Raw genomic sequence first — 18837 nt, 5'->3', positions numbered from 1 at the left:
CGGCCGGCGGCCATTTTGATGAATAGGCCTCGGATACTCACGGCTTCATAACGAAGCGCCGGTGAGCCATCCGGACATAATTTTTGGATATTCCAGCGGCGGACAGCCACTGGAAACAGCACGTGTCAATTTTGAAATGAATCATTGACATTTTCACTGTTTTTCACCGAGTAGATGGGTGAGACTCCATTGGAGGCCTGCTGAATGCACTCGGGGTCTCTTCCCCCTGCTCAATTTTTGGACGCTTCATTGTCCTGCCTGCTGACGGGAGCGGTACATCCACGAGGGGCGCATCTGGAGAGAGGCAGAATTTAGACCGTATCAGAAGGCTGCTTGCTGGTGGTGAGTTGCAGCCCCGTTAATCATATCATCTGGGGTGCCTGTGCGCTATCCACCATGAGTCAAGCTGCTGCTGCTGCTGCTGCTGCTCCTGCTGCTCAGCCTCCGCCCGCCCTCCTGCTGAAACCACCTGGGTCCCTACAGCCAATGCCTGAGTTTGATACCTCGGGCGCTCAATCAAGCCTGGGACAGAGGTGGAAGATGTGGATGGACAGACTCGAGATGTATTTCAGGGCCACGATGGAGACGAGCGACGACAGCAAGCTGGCCACTCTCCTGTACTCTTCAGGCCCGGCAGTGCATGAGATTTTTCTGTCCCTGCAGCCAGCGGATGGGTCGTTTGCGGCGGCAAAGGATGCACTCCATAATCATTTTCTGCCAATGGCCAATGCAGATTATGAACGTTTTCTCATGGGGACGGCTCGACAGAAGGATGACGACTCTAGATGTGCTCTACGGGCGGCTGCGGAGACTGGCGGCGCCATGTGCGTGGAACGACCCTGAAGTCATGATTCGCAACCAACTCATTCAGGGGTGCGCCTCTGGGAAACTGCGGTGCCAGATATTGCGCGAGCTGGGTATCACCCTTCCCCGCATCTTAGAACTGGGAAGATGCCACGAAGTGTCTGAACTGCGGGCGACCAGAATGGAAGCGAGTGCCCGTCCAGGCAAGGTGGAGGAAGTCTGCGTGGTCGGAAGAGGCCGTGGAGCGAGGCGCCCCATGAACGCTCAGGGCCCGCGCCCGCCTGGGACAACCTCCTCATGCCCGAAGTGTGGGTATGACCTCCCGCACCCAGCTGAATGCCCTGCGACTGGGGTGAAGTGTGGGAGGTGCGGAGGCGCGGACCATTTCGCCAGGATGTACAGGATGATCTGCGGCCCCTAAGGTAGTGCCCAGGGGGCCTGTTCGAGCCGGTTTCTTCCGACCCCAAAGGGCGTCCAACGTTGCTCAAGTGGACCAGGGTGACGAAGGGACCCCTCAGGAGGGGGAGGAGGAGGAAGAGGATGATGAAAACATTTTCTTTGTGTCCAGTGTGAGCATGCTGAAATCCCGCTCCAAGAGGCAGCCCAGATGCAATGTGCTGGTCAATGGGGACTCTATACCAATGCTAGTAGACACCGTTGCGTCCGTGATTGTGATGGCCAGATAGCACTAGGATACCATGCCGACCCCGCCCACGCTGACCGCGCCAAGGGCACGCATTTTCGCTTTCAGCGGCGACCAGCCCATTCCCTTGGACGGCGTGTTCGTGGCTGATGTTCAATATGGCGACTCACATATACGGGCCAGATTCTATGTCACACCGGTGAGCGACAACACACTGCTGTGCTGTGCTGCGGCCGAAGCTCTGGGAATTGTAACATTCGCCTATTCAGTGTACCTGGACGACATTCAGGTGCTCCTGGCCAAACACAGCTCCCTGTTCGAAGGCATTGGACAGTTGGTGGGTGAGCCGGTCCGGCTCCACATCGATGAGTCGATCCAACCAGTGGCGCTGAAGCACCGGCGAGTTCCTTTTCATCTGAGGGATCTGGTGGATTGAGAGCTGGACAATCTCGTAGGGCTGGACATTATTGAAAAGCTTGAAGGCCCCACCCCATGGGTGTCTCCCATTGTCATCGCACGCAAGCCCAAACTGCCCGACGCGGTGAGGATCTGCGTGGACATGCGACTCCCCAATAAGGCCATAAAGAGGGAACGGCACTTGACCCCTACCATCAATGATATTATAGCGGAACTGCAAGGGGCGAGGTTCTTTTCCAAACTGGATCTGAGAGCAGGCTATCACCAGGTGGTACTGCACCCCGAGTCCCGCTACATCACAACGTTTACCACTCATCGAGGTCTTTACCGATACAAGAGGTTGAGTTTTGGGGTGTCTTCCGCGGCGGAGGTGTTCCAAAACATCATAAGAGGAGCACTGGCTGATCTGGATGGAGTCTTCAACATCAGCGACGACATCCTGGTGTATGCCAGGTCAGAGACGGAGCATCTGGCACGCCTGGCCAAGACCTTTGAGCGCCTTTGCTCGCTGGGACTCACCCTACACAAGGACAAGTGCGAGTTCCTGAAAACAGTGATCGAGTTTTTTGGATTCATATTTAAGGCGGATGGGGTGTCGCCGGATCCCTGCAAAGTGAGGGACATAAAGGAGGCGCGTCCGCCGGAAAATGTTGCGGAGGTGAGGAGCTTTTTGGGCATGGTCACTTACTGTGGCCATTTCATCAGGAATCTGGCGTCCTGTTCAGAGCCGCTGAGATCTCTGACAAAGAAGGATACCGTCTGGCAGTGGGGCCCCCTTGAGCAGGCGGCATTCGCTGATATCAGGAGTGCCTTGGCGGCGGACGACACCATGGCGTTCTTCGATCCGAGCCTGCAGACAGAGATCGTAGTGGATGCCAGCCCCTATGGCCTGGGGGCAGTGCTTACCCAAGTGGGGAGTGACCAGGAGATTCAACCCATAGCATACGCCAGCAAGGCGCTCTCCGACACCGAGCAAAGATACTCCCAGATTGAGAGGGAAGCCCTGGCGGTGCTGTGGGGTTGCAGACATTTTTGCCTCTACATCCTGGGGCGACCCGTGACGGTGGTCACGGACCACAAACCACTGTTGCCGATCATGGCGGGCTCATCATCCCGTCCACCAGTGAGAATAGAGTGCTGAATGCTCGCCCTGCTCGAGTATGGAGTGTAGTTGACATAACGCCCAGGGGCTAACAACGCGGCGGACTATCTCTCTCGACACCCAAGAGGGGACTCGCAGGAGTCTACGTCGGCTGAAGAGGCTGACGAACATGTCCGCCTGGTCGTGGAAACGGCCACCCCAAACTCCATGCAGGTGAAGGAGCTAGAGCTCGCGTCAAAGAGCGACGAGTGTTTCGCCATCCTGAGGGAAGCAATGCAGAGGGGTGCCTGGAAGACGGTGCTGGAAGCGGTGGAACGCAGGACATGTGAAGCCAGAGTGGCTCTCGAGCAGTTATGGAGAGTGAGAGAAGAACTGACATTCTCGGAGTCGGGGCTGTTGCTGAGGGGTGAGAGGATCGTGGTGCCCCAGGCCAAAGTTGCACAGGTCATCGCCCTGGCGCACCAGGGCCACCAAGGGGCGCCCAAAACAAAAGCTCGCCTCCGCCGGAAGGTGTGGTTCCTGGAGCTCGAGCGGAAGGTGGAGGCATTTGTGGCATCTTGCGTATAATGCCAGGCTGCGGCACCAGCCCAGCGGGAACCGTCCATTGAAACGATGCCGAGAGGGACTAGGCCATGGGAAGTAGTGCACGCAGACTCCGGGTCCACGTCGAGAGGCACTCACTTCCTAGTTGTGGTGGACGAGTGGTCTCGATACCCGGTGGTCGAGTTCATAGAGTCCGTCGCATTTGAGAACGTGAGGGTGGCGTTGGAGAAGATTTTCGCCACCCATGGCCTGCCCTCCGTGCTGTGCTCCGACAACGGGGGGCCATTCCAAGGCGAGAGTTTTGCAGAGCTCATGAAGGAGTATGGCATTCAGCACTGGCGGGTAACCCCACTGTGGCCCCGGGCCAACTGGGAAGCAGAGCGCATGATGCGCACCCTTAACAAAGTCTTCAGGATTGCCCACGGAAAAGGCGAGTGCTTGCAGAGGGCCCTGTATGTCTTCCTGCGGGGATATCGGACCACACCCCGCTCCTCAACGGGTGTAGCACCAGCGGAGGCTCTCTTCCAAAGATGCCCGAGAGACGTCATACCGGAGGTGGGGGACAGGGACCCCGCCGTCATTGACAATGAACAGGTCGAGGAGGACAGACGAACAAGGACGCACATGGAAAACATCCGGAGAGGCCTGAGACCCCCACACATCGTTCTGGGGGATGAGGTGCTGGTGAGGAATCGCCACCCACAAGGCAAATTATCCCTCACGTATGAACCAGCCCCCCTGGATGTCGTGGCGGTGAAGGGCTCTATGGTGACAGCCTCTGATGGGACATCATCCGTGACTAGGAATGCTTCCTTCTTCAGGAGAATCGGCGACCCGAGAGTGGACAGCCCGGACAACCGAGAGGGTGAGGATGCTGTGGATGAAGGTGGGGGTGAAAGCCCTGCCGTGGACTCTCCTGTTCGGGGCAGACCAGGTCAAGAGACACCGGCCAGAGACGTTGGCAGGAGGTACCCCCTGAGAACAGGGCGTGGGAAACCTGCCCGTCTCACAGACTATGTAATGGACTGAGCTGGGGAGGCTGACCTTGGGACAATGGTCAGGCCGTGACAGGCACCCTCGGGGGATCCAGGGAGGCTGTTAATAAATGGGGGTTTTTGGTGTGTGCACAGTTGCGTGCTTTATACATGTGTGATAGTTAGTCCCTCCTGTTTCCAATTTGTTGTTATGGAAAAGGAGGAGTGTGGCGTTGGCCCTTTAAGGGCTCGCACGCGACGGGGTGACGTTCACTCCGTTGCGTGCCCAGTTAAACAAACGGGGCGTGCCCGGTGACATCAGAAGCACCGTGGAGCCCACACGAGCAAGATCGCTGTCTCTGTGTCTCTGTATCACGGGGGGTAGGGGGCTCACGGACGGCGGAGTCCGGACACCGCTAACACACTTTGACCCCAAAAACGGGCCCACACCAGTATTTTGCGTTTTTGGTTCGGGCATTGCCCTATTGCCCTGTGGGCCAGTCCGAGCCTGGTGCTGGGGAGCTTTCTGAGTCTTCACACAGAATGAAGGGGAATGATGAGCAAATGGGAACAATGTAGCCATTAGAATACCAATGTCCTTAACTGAGTAAAAATGGCATGCACTGTTGAAACTGGTATGACCATTTCCTAGAAGCAACGTAAAAATTGGCGGGCAAGAGCTTAGCTGGAAAAAAAACGGGACAGCAATGTTAAAACGCACATGGCAATGTGAGATTAACGGGGACAGTCAGGAAGTGCGTTGGCAATGTGAACATTGGCAAAGCAATTGTTCAAGCCCAGGCTGGCACACTGAGCTGACTTCTGGATGTGTGTGAATGCCTGGTGTATTTGCGCAGCACTCGTAGAAGATTGGCATTCTGGCCGTCACAATGTTAGCAGTAGCCTAGAATATTTAGGCAACACCCGACATCCTGTATTATTTGAGCAACAATGCCATATTATTTTGTAAGGGGGGTTACATGTGGTTGCTGCATCCTCGTCTATATTAGCAACGAATTATATTTTACTTTCTGGCATTTCTGATTTTTAGTTTATTAACTAGCACAGGAGAATGTTGCCCACTACATCTAGTAGGACAGTAGTTGTCCCCTTCCACAATATTTTAAATGTGTATATTTGTTTTCTGTCAATTCATGTATCATAGCCGCTTATCACACTTTGGAAGAGGCACACTCCACTAGACACCATTCCATTGTTGTGTTGGACATATTTGGCTACTGTGCATTCAGTGTTTCGATCGTTCACACAGTTGTCTGATCGGCATACACATGATTTGCTGAGATGAATGCTCCTGTGTACTTTTCCAGCCTTGACACACAGTATTGCGGTATGCCCTTTCCGGGCTGCCTGTGAAGCCTATGGTTTGTTTATTCAATTTCCTTGAGAAAATGTGCTCTAAAGCCAAAGGCATAATTTCACTCCACCCATTTCAAAATTCACCAATACCCCATGCCAAAAGCAACACAAAAAACGAGTTACCAGCCATTAGGATGACATAAGAAACAAGGTTGTGTGCCTGACAGGTGGGTCTCTATTGTCATGGAATGAGGTCCCCCTCCATGTGATATGGGTTAATTACAGCTTACACCAGGGGTGCAACACTTTAGAGGTGAATTATTCCCCGAACATTCAATTAGAGATCTCTAACCTAAGTCTTGTGGGAACCCCTCAAAGCAACTTGAGGAAGGAGGCACCTACTTCCTGAATGGCATGGCAATGTGGCTTTTAAATACTTCCATGACCCCAATAAACATCACAGCAAACTACAGGTATTTTCACAGCTGTTTTAAAGTGATTTGGGATAATTTGATTATGCTTTTAATATATCTCGATTTTTGCTTTCACCAGCGTAGCATCTGTTGCTTTTGTTAGTGATGTTGTAAACAATGGGAGAATTCAAGCTAAAGTTCTGTGATTAGAGGCATGGCCAAGATGGCCGAGAGGTAAGACGTCTGCCTTTCACGCTCTCCATTCACAGGGCCGAAACGAGGAGATGGTGGCACCCGCGTAGACCGGAAGGTGCGCTGCCACTCACTTGCTCAGAGGTGGCCGCGAAGAGCCTCTTCTCACTGGTTAAATAGAATGGGGAGCGGATTCCTGCGGGAGCGGCAGCGTGATGGATGCAGCAAGGGTGGCCAAGATGGCAGCCACCATTGAAGACCTTGCAGCCAGTGGGTGAGCTCGCCAGCAAGTGACGCCGGGAGCAGAGGATCCAAACCGGGGGGCAATACAGCAGAGGGCTACCAGAATGACCTTGGCGGTGCTGAACCCAGAGGGCAAGAAGAGTAGGAGTGCATCTGGGAATGGTCACCCCCTGGGCCCCAGAGTCCCACCCGCTTGTGATTCATCAGCCCTGTAACAATGGTGGATCTCCATCCAAGCTTGCAGGCGGGGTACACCGTGAGGCCCCGCCGATGCTCCAGCAGCTAACAGGAGAGCTGAGACGCCTCTCTTAGGACTATCATCAGGGGAGCTGAGAAGGCAAGTGATCTTGCCGGCTGCCTCCCTGTGGCCTCTCTGTGCTCTCGGCAGATGTGGGAGTGCTGCGGGCTGAGCGCGTGGCTGAAGGAGAGGTCAGGGAGATCTGGAGGGCGCCCGAGGCATGGTGGGTCAACTGAGTGAGAGGGGAGCCTCCCATTCAATTAGAAGCAGCAGAGAAATGCCCAAACCCAGTAAGAAAAGCAAACATGCAGCCTACTAGGAAACAAATTAAAAAATCCAAGCAAATAGCATGGAAGGAAATGCTGAGTGGGCGCTGCTGCAACTACCTGGCACACCGCTCCTGACACCAGATTTCCTAACCCGCTCACTAGATACTTTGAGAAGGTAAATTAAGGACTCTCTTGAATCTGAAATAGCAGTCCTCTACAAGGAGGTGGCTGAGTCTGCTTGGGAACTCAGAAAGGAGATTGGGGTGCTCGGAGACAGAGTGGATTCCACTGAGCGATCAATGGCCGATATGGCAGCTGAGCGAGGTGCAGTGATTGGTGACCGTCCTTAAAGAAGATACTGAGGCACAGAGACACAAATGCGATGATTTACAGAATAGAGCGAGAAGAGAGAACCTACTGTACAGGAGGCATGGTATCACAAGTATGACATGGACACAATAGGTACAATTTGTAAAAACCTTTATTGAAGTTTCTGGGGTTGGAAAACTGCTACTTTGCCCTATAACTAAGATGGGAATTGTCTCGAGCATCAAACGATTAACAAACCAGTCCTAGTAGAGTCCATCAAATCAAAATGGCCTATGCTAACAAAACCTAATGCCTGCCCTATCTCTTGTACAAAAAGTGCATAAAGGGGAAATGTATGAAAAGGAAAAATCAGTGTTCAAATTAATAAAGGCAGCTAAATCAGCTGTCCTCCCCACGTTAGAACCCACAGAGTAAGGCAGTCTTTGTAGACAGGATGACAAACTCTGGCTCTGCTTCTCAGCACAATAAACAGTTCCAAAACGTGGATCGAGGTCCACCTGGCCTTCCACGTTAAAGTCTCTTGTTCAGACCTCCAAAATACTGTTTGAACACAAAGTTCATGTAGGTGCCCCTCTGCCAGGCACAGATCTCCCGAAACACAGTTCCCAATGGCCCCCTCTGTTGGGCTCAGACCTCTTCAGACATAAAGTTCACGTAGGTACACCTCTGTCGGGCTCAGACCTCTTCAGCACACAGTTCAACAAAACTTGCAAAGGGGCTCCCTTCGCCAAGCTTATTACACTTTATGTCTCCCTCAGCCAGGCTCAGACCACTTTTGGGTGTTGAAGACTTTCAAATGTGTGGGGCTTTCTTTACAGACCTCTGCAGAACCACTTCGACTTATAGTTCAAAATTCAACTTCCACTCTCCCCTTTTCTAAGAGGTAATTTGGCTTACTTTGCTTTTGCACTTCATTCGCTTTATCGTTACAAACAATGCACCTTGCATGGAGACTTTCGAGTGGGCTGCTTCCTTTCGCCGGACCACTCTGTTACTCGATATCGCTGATTCCACAGCTGTCTTTTTACTTCAAAGTTAATTCACATGTCTGCCTTTCTTCACATCTCCTCCACATGCGTGCAGCTTTCAGTTGCGATATAATATTGCCACTTCAAACTTTCTTTAACACACACTGGTCACTCAGATCGCTTACCAACTCACCGGCTTTGTGCATTTCTTTTTTGGTTTTACGATTTCCAATTCATGAGTCAAGGTTAGTACCACAGGCTTGGCCTCGCCTCCCCAACTCTGCCATTCGCCCCGGAGGGCAACCTTGAAACACAATGCAGTCTTCACTTGCAGGATCTGGCCTTCCCTACGTGTCTTTCGCGGCCTGTCGGAGGCAACAACCTCTAGTAGGGAACTCTTGGGGTTTTTGACCTGCTGCTCTCATCCCTTGGTCCATCGCTCTGCTCCAGTAGGTTTGCCTTTTATCCGTGTGAAGAGAGCTAATTGGTATCAGGTGTATGTACTTTTGGCTGACTTCGCCTGATCCCATTAATGGGACATGTCCAGTACGATGTAAGAGAGTTAGTCTTCTTACTCTCAGTCACCATCCTCCTCGGTCTGGATCCAAAGGCGATGGCCGTGTCCTGGCCACCTAAGAGGGAGATCCCCGGGGACTAGCAGGTGGGGCACCCTCTGGATTCACACACTACACATACAATTCTTAAAAGGGGTGGAAGGCGACAACAGCGAAGGCTGTGTCAGACAACCACACCAGCAGTTTGTTAAGGAAGACACCCAGCTCTGATCAGGATTGATAGAGTGCACAGGTTTGACCCTAAAAGAAATGTACCAGAATCCCCTCTCCCAACCCTCCGAGAGACATAGTTCCACATGGGTTAAAGAGGCAATTTTGGGGGAAGCGAGAAAGGCCAACCGGATTCAATTCCAAGACTCAGCAATGCAGATATTCCAGGATGTGTCCCAGCCTACACTTCTAAAGAGAAGGAAAGTAAGGAGCAATCTGGAAGTGAGATACAAGTGGACCTTCCCCTTTGGCTTCCATTTTCATATTGATGGACAAGGTGCCCGCGATTTTCTCGGTTGAGGAAGGAGCAAAACTACTGGGCTTCCAGATCTTCGAGGTGACCCTTTCTAAGCCTAAACCATATAGAGAGAGAGAGAGAGAGAGAGAGGTCCTAGCTGGGAGGCATGGAGCACTGCTCAGCTTGGAAAGAAGCATCCTGCCAATGACATTGATTTCTCCTCTCCTTACTACATAAGGGTTCACCGGAGGTGAGGACAGGAGAAGAGTTGACCCAGCTTTGCCTCCAGGGACATGAGCCGTTCTCTGCAACAAGGCTCTCTGATGGACCAGTCGACTTTGCTGGCTGTTGCCGCAAGCTAGCAGTTGTAAATTGCTGTTGCCTGTTCTGGTAGGGCCAGGGGGAGGGGTGGTATATCTTCCACCACAAGCATTTGGCTGAGTAGAAGCAATTATGGATCTAGTTGGGGAATAATGTAGTTCAATTATATTGGGATTGACCCATATACACTTATTATGCAGCGTAAGGGGAAAGCATACACAAGGTTAGCCAGGTTATGGTGAGAGGGCACAAGAGATATTGTTTTGGGGAAGACGACACGTACCTACGGAAATGGGGAAACCCAAGGTCACACCATGGCGATTAATGTTGGCACACTGAACACCCGGGGCCTGAACACCCAAATAAGCGCATGCAGCTCTTCTGGGAGCTTAGGCCCCTACAACTGCATTTGGTAGCTCTCCAAGAGACACATTAGTTGGCGGGTGATAAAGGCAGGATCTGCAATAAGCACTTTCCACCACAATTCCAGGCATCGGTCAACAGCAAAAGGTAGCACTCCTGTTGCACATGGTTCTGAACTTCACAAGTGTCAATGTCAAAACTAAAAGAGGGGCTGATGGACGGTTTGTCCTGGTGGTCAGGACCCTACAGGGGTAGATGGTGACTATACTCGCATTTTATGCCCCTAACATCTCCCAGGAGTCCTTTATGCTGAACATGGTCAAGGTGAGCTTATAGTTAGGGTGGAGATGAATTGGGCCATGAATGTTGATGAAGGATACGTCGGCACAAACTACCTACTCCATGATGGGATCGGCCTCCAAGACACTATGGGACTGGCTACAGGAACTCAATATGATCGACATATGGCACGCTCAACATCTCTCTGAGAGATCATACACGCACACCTCCCATGTCCATAAATTAGCCTCAAGGATTGATTACATATTTATGACATTAGACCTGTTCAGACTAGTCCTGTTCACAGAAATAGAACCAACGACTCTGACTGACAATAGTGCATTCATGGCAGTGATCAGGGACTAGGCGGGGCACCGCAAGCAGTATCAATAGAGGTTGCCCCTGGGAATTTTGAAAGACCCATTATGCTTCCAGGAATTGAAAGAGGAGATTAGGGACTATTTTAAAATTAACAACCCTGCTGATATGACTTATAGGACCCACTGGGATGCTCTTAAAGCTGTGGCTAGAGGCAATACATTCTCCAATTCAGCATCAATGAAGCACTTAAGGGGACAGGAAGAGCAGCAGATGTTGAAAGAAGTGAGGGAGGCAGATAAGAGGTACCGTGAGGCCCCGACTAGAAGGAACCTTAAAGAGTGCACCATGACAAAGAATCAACTGAAACTGCTTAGGGCACAGAGGGCTGAGGGCACCCTTCATTGTCTACGGCACAGATATTACGAGCAAGGCAATGTACCGGGGCAGCTTGTGGCACACCTCATTAGACAACAGACTCATCACTCATTCATCCAAACTCTGACGGACTCCCAGGGTAGGGAATGGGGGGAAGAAACTACAAAACAGAAGCGTTTTCACAAATGTCATAGTGCACTCTACTCTTCGTATGAGCCCAGCTACCAGTATCAAGTCTCGTATTTGAATGAGGTAGACTTTAAGCAAATTTTACAACTAGCCTGAGATCTCCCAGATGCACCGATAGACCCTCTAGAAGTGATCCAGGCCATAAAGTCCTTGAAGACAAATAAGGCCCCTGACTCAGATGGCTTCACTGCCTCCTTTTACAAATCCCAGGCCCAGCTATTGGCTAAACCGCTGCTGGATGTTTTTAATGACATACAGGAGGTGAGGAAGTCTTCTGGACTCCATGAAGGAGGCCCATGTGGTTGTTATACCCGAACCGGGGAAGGATCCTAAACAATGTTCCTCTTACAGACCAATAGCGCTTCTAAACTTTTCACAAAAATTCTTGCAGGCAGGCTCGAAAAGTTAATGCCATCCCTCATTCACCCAGATCAAACAGGATTTATTTGGGGTAGCAATGTGGCAGTTAACATTAGAAGGGATGTACACCTTGTAGACAAATCAGGCAGGAACCAGGCACACTCACTTCTACTTGCGCTCTATGCAGAGAAATCTTTTGACAGGGTAGAATGGGGATTTTTACAGGAGGTGCTAGAGAAGTTCAACATATGCCCCAAGGTGCACCACATGATTCTGTCCAATTATGTCGACGCAACAGCTTGCCTCCTGGTGAATGGTCCTCACGCCACAAATTCACCTACATAGGGGCACCAGACAGGGTTGCCCCCTATCACCCATGCTTTTTGAAATTCTCATGGAACCCCTGGCAGAGCAAATAAGGGCTAACATCCATATAGTGGGCATAACATGTGGAGGGTCTCAACATACAATCAACCTGTTTGCAGACAATGTCATCCTGTCTCTTGCTAACCTGCTGATCTCCCTGATGTATGTTGATGATGAACTTGGATGTTATGGTCTAGTTTCGGGGTTTAAAGTAAACTACTCCAGTTCCGAAATAGTAGGACTCAATATCCCCCTTCCGCCCTGAAGACTGAGCGTAAGCAGAAATGTTCATACGCTTGGACAAACACAACATTGAGATATTTGGGGATCAGCATACTGGGAAACCTGACCCACTTATATAGGACTAACTACTCCAACCTTATTAGCAATATTAAGAAAGATTTATATCTGTGGAATTTCATCCACCTATCATGGTTTGGCAAAATGGCAGTGATTAAAATGAATATTCTTCCAAGATTCCGTTAACTTTGAGTCTGTCCCCATTCTTGACCCTAGAAATACACTGGGGGATGGTATGGAATGCTCCTACAATGCCCGTTGAGGGCAGCACAGATCTGGCCACTAATTGACTGGGTGCAGAGGGACACTGGGAAGATATCGGTGGATATGGAGGAGGCGGTGGCTGGACAGCACTTTTGGACCAAGCCATGGGTGCCAATGCAGGGGCGAGCTAAGGGACTATGCATCAACCCCATCACCAAGGCTTCGCTCGAGGCATGGGACAGCTTGAGTAGGTTTGGTGGGGAGTACTCCTTCGCATCCCCCTTCATTCCACTAATCCACAACGATGACTTCACCCCAGGCATGACACACAAGGGATTCACGCAATGGGTTGACACAGGGTTGTGCAAGATAGGAGATCTCTTTGTTAAGGGGAGGATTAGACCATTCGAGGACTGCAAGACCGATGTCGAGCTTACAGAGTCGGACTGCTTTCGCTATCTACAAGCTAGGCACTGGGTCCTGCTCCCCCCCATCATGGAGTGGGCCGCTAGGGAGCTAAATCCTCTGGAGTTGGTCTTTCAGGAGTCAACCGTACCCAGGGTGCTGTTTTCTTGATTGCACAAAGCTATACATTCATGCTCAGTGCCTGACCGCAGGTCCTACGCGACTGGCTGTTAGACGGAGCTGGGAGAAGCAATATTGCCAGAGACCTGGGACAGAACATACAGGGGAGAAGTTCCTGCCCTATGCCAGCGTCTGGCGGAAAACACAAACAAAGTTAAGTACGAGGTGGTATAGAACCCCCTCCCACATTCATTACTCTCACCCTAAAAATGTAAAACTGTGCTGGAGGGCATGTGGAATAGAGGGCACACTTTTACACATTCTCTGGGGATGTGCAGAAATATAAGATTTCTGTCTCGAGATCCAAATTGAAGGAAATATTGGTGTAGAGCAGTGGTCGACGTGAGCGGTGGTGGTTAGGGGCGTGCTCCTCTACTTTTTTTAATGAAGTTTTACTGTTCCTATACTTTTATTTTAAAAAGAAACCGTTCCGGGATGGTTTCGTTTTAAAATAAAAGTGTAGGAAGAAGATGAAACTACACTGAACATTCCCTTAAACAGCAGGTGCATGTGTTTGCAGGTTTGTATTGTGTGCGGGAGGGGGAGTGGTGATGGGGTTTGTGGGGAGTGGGTGCAGGCCAGCAGGGAACATAGTTCCACTACTTCTTTTCGTACACTTCGACCACTGGTGTAGAGGCACCAGGTGATCCCCTGCTCTGCATCCTGGCCCTCAGCGCTTCAATACAACGGCTCTGCATGAATACTGAACTTAAGCTATTGGCACACTTACTATTGGTGGCTAAACTCTCAATTCTCCCTAATTGGAGAAGGACCGTCCCTCCCCCTATAAATGTATGGATGAACAAAGTGTGGAACATTCTTTCAATGGAAAAGCTTACAGCTTATATGAGAGGCTCTCTCTTGACCTTAATGGCTACCTGGACACCATTTCTGAAACATGCGCAAAAGGACTTTGTGCCAAACCTGATTGAGAGCCCATAACCTGGTGGAACTACCCTAGAATGTAATATTCACTGTTTTAATTGTATGGGTTTTTTCCATAACCCGTCAGAACATTTCTGATACCTGATGGTACTCCTAGGGAGGGGCGCGTGAGGGGGATGGGAGGGGATTGAAGTAACGATGCAAAAAAACTTTTTTTTTATTGAATACCGAGTTCCAGGACCCTGTATAAAACTTCAGAAAATCCCAAAAATGTTATTTTTTTAAAATAAAATCTGTGATTAACACTTAAATGGGATTACAGTTATGTGCCCACGAGAAGGCATGATCATTTCATCAACATTGAATTGTGTATACAAAACCTCTGGGGTTTTCTAGTCAGACAGCAGATGAATATGTGGTCTGTGACAAATGGACCATTGTTTCACTAAAAACCCAGGACCATCATCTCCTAGTACACAGGCCGGGACCTATGCTTTTTCCTTACCTACTGTTCGTGGCCTCCCAGTCTGGGTTGATGGGATCAGCATAGCCTCTCTCCTTGGCCAACTTGCGCTCCTTGTCCATGTATGCACCCCGAACCAGTTTCACTCCAAAACAGATGCCAAGCCGCTGGGCCAGCCCCAGGTCATGAGTCAGCAAATTGAAAGAATCCTATTGCACAGCAAAGGCAAACGTTGACAGGTGAGGAACCAGCTAGAATAGGGGAGCATGACGGCCATCTGCTAAACCAACACATCTTGAAGTGCAGAATGTTCATCTCCTAGACCACCAAACACTACTGATAGTCTACAAACTTACATTTAGCACGCGAAACATGTGTTGTTTGCCAATTGTTAAATTTACGGTCCTTACTTTTAAGTAGCACTGGTAGGTGTTCCAAATCCATGGTTTTGATTGGTTGCACAGCTTCATCATTGCCAATGTTACCAGTGTTAGGGCAGGGTTAAGGTATGTGTATTCAGCATCCACCAAGATTCGGACCTCATGTTTCTTTGCGTACTGCAGGAGTAAAAAACAAAAAAACCTCTGTAATGTTCTACACAGATCACATGAACCATGTTTTCCTAGAGGTGAGAGGTTCAATATTTTAGAGCCAATCCCTCTTCTAGAGATGACAAATTGTGTACTGGCTTGTCAATCCCCTGGGTCGATCCTATTTCTTCAGGGACACAATCTGTACCATTGCACCACTTCCCTCCTGAGCCGATGTAGTTCTCAGGGTGTCTGGTTCTTTATCCCTCATGTTAAAGAAAGACGTTACTCACTGTGGTGACTACTGTACTCCTGATGCATAGTCACCTTTCCTCCATACTTATAGGACAGGGGTCTGCGGCTCTCCAGATGTTTGCACTTGACTCCCATGATCCCTCACCATTGACTAGGGTGGCTAGGGCTGATGGGGATTGTATTCCAAAACATCTATTGAGGCAAAGGTTTCAAATGCCTGCTAGAGGGTATCTGTCATATGGGGAAGGTACCGGAAACCTTTACACAGCAAAGTCTTTCAAATTGGAATTGGAGTGTAGGGACAGTGTACAAGTGTGGGTAGTGGCCTCATTGCCTGCTAGTCCCCTTTCTCCCCTTTGTCAGTGGGGCATACAGATTACTGCTTATTAGGTGAGTGTAGGATGAGTGTCTGGAGGAAAGGAGATTGTGGACTAGGTGTAAAGTAGTGAATAGAATGAGTTACCTTTTCTTACCTATGTCCCATACCCTCTCCTCCATACTTCTGGGCGAAGCAAAAAGGTTCTGAAGGACAGCCTTATGCGACCTGCTGTCTGACCTGGCACTGGTATCCATACATTAATGCTTGCAAAGGGCTTAGGGAGAAGCCCAGATGTCCATTTTGCTATTCACCACCCAAAGCACCTATCCGTGGAGAGCGACAGCATTGGCCTTTACTCTGACCAGGTGGACACCCTTTGGGGGTACCTGGCCCTGTAGTCTGTGTGATTCTGGGATACATGAAACTATCAACCAGGCAACAGAAGTCACAGAGGCTTTCTTGCCAGGTTGAGAACCACCAATTGTCATAAATATGCCATCATCCTTTATTTAAATGTTTGGCCTATCCAGATGTGCGAGACTGGTACACATCTAGTGACTGGAGAGTCTGCTTAGACTGAGAAGATGGAAAAAACATGTCCAGAACCATACTTCTTTAGGGAGGAAAGTGGGATGCAAGCACAGAACCACTTCATTGCAAGTGAGCCAGTCTGGAATTAACCTTTTCCACACCGGCTCACTCCGTGTTTGATGGTAGGGGCTGTGAACAACTGGCGGGCCTTACCTGCCGGTATTTCAGACACCTACCGGAATATAAATCACTGAAGCATGGGCAAAGTTACCAATAGCGTAATGTTAACAACTGGCCTGGCGCTATGGCCTAGTCATACTGGCAGGGGTGATTGATCCGGACTATAGAGGAGATGTTAAAGTGTTAATGAAAAATAATGGAAAGAAGGCATACCAAATCAAAGCTGAGAAAGGATAGCAGAAAGCATATTAGAATGTTCTATGTTACCAAAGCTTAAAGAAGTTAATAATTGTGAACAAACTGAAAGGGGAAGTCAAGGATTTGGAGAGGCAGATTTTGAACCAAAAGTACCTGTACCTATATATAAGGAAAATATAAATCATTCCTGATTTAGCTTTTGCCCAACATAACGATCCTTTGCTGGCAGAGCCTTTTAATCAGGTAACACGTGAAGAAAAGAGTAGAAAAAAAGGTGGTCCATTTATTTTCCAAAGTAATGGGTTGCTTCTACAGAGGAGATCTGGATCCCTCTGGTAGACCCAGAACTCAGATTGTGATACCCAGGAGTCCTAAAGCCATTGTAATGGAGATGGCTAAATGCTCATTTTAAGGCAAGGACATTTGGGAATAACTAAGATCCAGGCACCAAATAGTGAACAGATTGTATTGGCCCAGTATGTATGCTGATATCAAAAGGTACATAAGTACTCCTGCGCTTTGTCAAAAGACTAGTACAAAAATGCCTCCATTACAACCTTTGCCCATTATTGATGTTCCTTTTTCCTGAATTGGGATGGACATAGTAGGACCATTAGAAACCTCGAAATTGGGTAATGAATAGTTATTTTGGATTATGCAACCAGATATCCTGCAGCCTTCCCTTTAAGGAATAATACTTCCCAACAAATCTTGAAGCATCCATTACCATTTTGTTCTCGAACTGGATTTCCAAAAGAAATTCTAACTGATGAAGGTTCTACTTTTATGAGCAAACTTATGGCTGATGTAAAAGATATTCTTCAAATTAAAACCCTAAGAACCTCGGTTTATCATCCCCAGACAGATGGGTTAGTTGAAAGGTTCAACCAAACTTGAAAGCACATCCTAAAGAAATTGGATGAAGTAGACGGGAAGAACTGGATATGATATGGCATTTATAACGCGCCTATACACAAGTGTTTGAAGGCGCGACAAGGAAAGGGGGGAACAAAGGGAAGAAAGACAATGATCCTACTAGGCCAGGTGTCATTCAGATCGCGCAAGCGCAAGGGAAGGGGGGAAAGAGGAAAAGTGCGGGGGGAAGGGAGAGGGGAAAGTGCAGTACATGGGAAAGTGGAATAAATAAGATAAATAAAAAGGCCATCTGCTGGCAAGTGCAAGGAAGTGCAGACATAAGTGCTGGTAGGGGGACTGTAGCGATACAGAAAACAGTCCCCAGGTGCAAGGGTTGCCAGGGAGGCAGTGCAGGTGGGCAATTGACGGTGTCTGGGCCAGAGATCAGAAAGGGTGGCCAGGCAACCAGTGCAGTTTCAGCCAGGAATTCAGCAGGGGAGAGGGGGAGAGAAAGCAGAAGCAAAGAGGAAGGCCTTGAGGTGCTTCCGGAACCGGAGATGGTTCTCCTCAAGTTTCAGGGAGGCAGGAAGGCTGTTCCAGAGAGAGGCCCCTGCCGAAGAGAGTGATCTGCCACCAACTTGTTGCTTGAAGAAACAACTGACGCTGAGGGAGTTGGAGGTGGATGAACGTAGAGCTCGAGAAGGAAGATATTTAGGAAGAGAGAGTTGAAGGTATTGAGGCCCCAGACCCCAGAAGGCCTAGTGTACAATGCAGAGGGTTTTGAACTTAATACTCGCAGCCACTGGGAGCCAGTGCAGAGATTTAAGTCCTGGAGAGATACGATCCCTGGGCTTGAGGCCAAGGACAAGTCTCGCAGTGCTGTTCTGGATAAGTTGCAGAGGGCGGAGATTAGAGGCAGGCAGATTTAGATAGAGGCTGTTACAAAAGGCCAGCCTAGAGAGGACCAGAGCTCTGCAGACAGTGAGCTTCTGGGGGAAGGAGAGGAAAGGAAGAATACCTCTAAGGAGGTTCAGCTGGTAGTGTGACTTCTTAGAGATGTCAGAGATGTGAGGGGAGAAGGAGAGTGCAGAGTCGAAGATGACCACAAGGTTTTTACCCTTGCAGGTGGGAGTAGGAAGAGGGCCAAGAGAGGCCGGCCAGAGAGCTGCAGGGAAGGAGGGAGTGGGTGTGCCGATGAGTATAATTTCAGTCTTACTGGCGTTAAGGTCATTGGCGGCACACCACTCCTGGATGGCAGACAGACAGTCAGAGATAAGGGAAGCAGAGGAGGAGGCCAGGGGTAGCCTGAAAATGAGCTGGGTATCATCCACATAGCACTGAAAGGTGGGACAGAGAGCGGCAATGCGGTGGGCGAGGAGTGCCAGGTATTGGTTGAACAGCCAGGGAGAGAGGTTAGATCCCTGGGGGACACCCCAGGTAGAGAAAAAGATTTCGGAGAGGAAGGACCCAAGTTGGACCTGT

At 49.7% G+C, this 18837-nt stretch overlaps 1 protein-coding gene across 1 annotated transcript in view; it reads right to left on the bottom strand.

Annotated features, from left to right (window-relative positions):
* PRODH2 (proline dehydrogenase 2) overlaps nucleotides 1–18837 on the bottom strand; it is a 386146-nt gene that overhangs the window by 169274 nt on the left and 198035 nt on the right. The window contains exons 6-7 of the mRNA XM_069649889.1: nucleotides 14898–15044; nucleotides 14530–14696 (exon numbers count right to left, since the gene is read on the bottom strand). Of these exons, the coding sequence (XP_069505990.1) occupies nucleotides 14530–14696; nucleotides 14898–15044 (314 nt within the window). The remainder of the gene's footprint in view (nucleotides 1–14529; nucleotides 14697–14897; nucleotides 15045–18837) is intronic.

Source organism: Ambystoma mexicanum, chromosome 3p, assembly GCF_040938575.1.
Source record: "Ambystoma mexicanum isolate Mex_15411 chromosome 3p, UKY_AmexF1_1, whole genome shotgun sequence".
Classification (NCBI taxonomy): domain Eukaryota; kingdom Metazoa; phylum Chordata; class Amphibia; order Caudata; family Ambystomatidae; genus Ambystoma; species Ambystoma mexicanum.
Note: the sequence above shows the minus strand (reverse complement) of the source record. Positions and strands in the feature narration are given on the sequence as shown.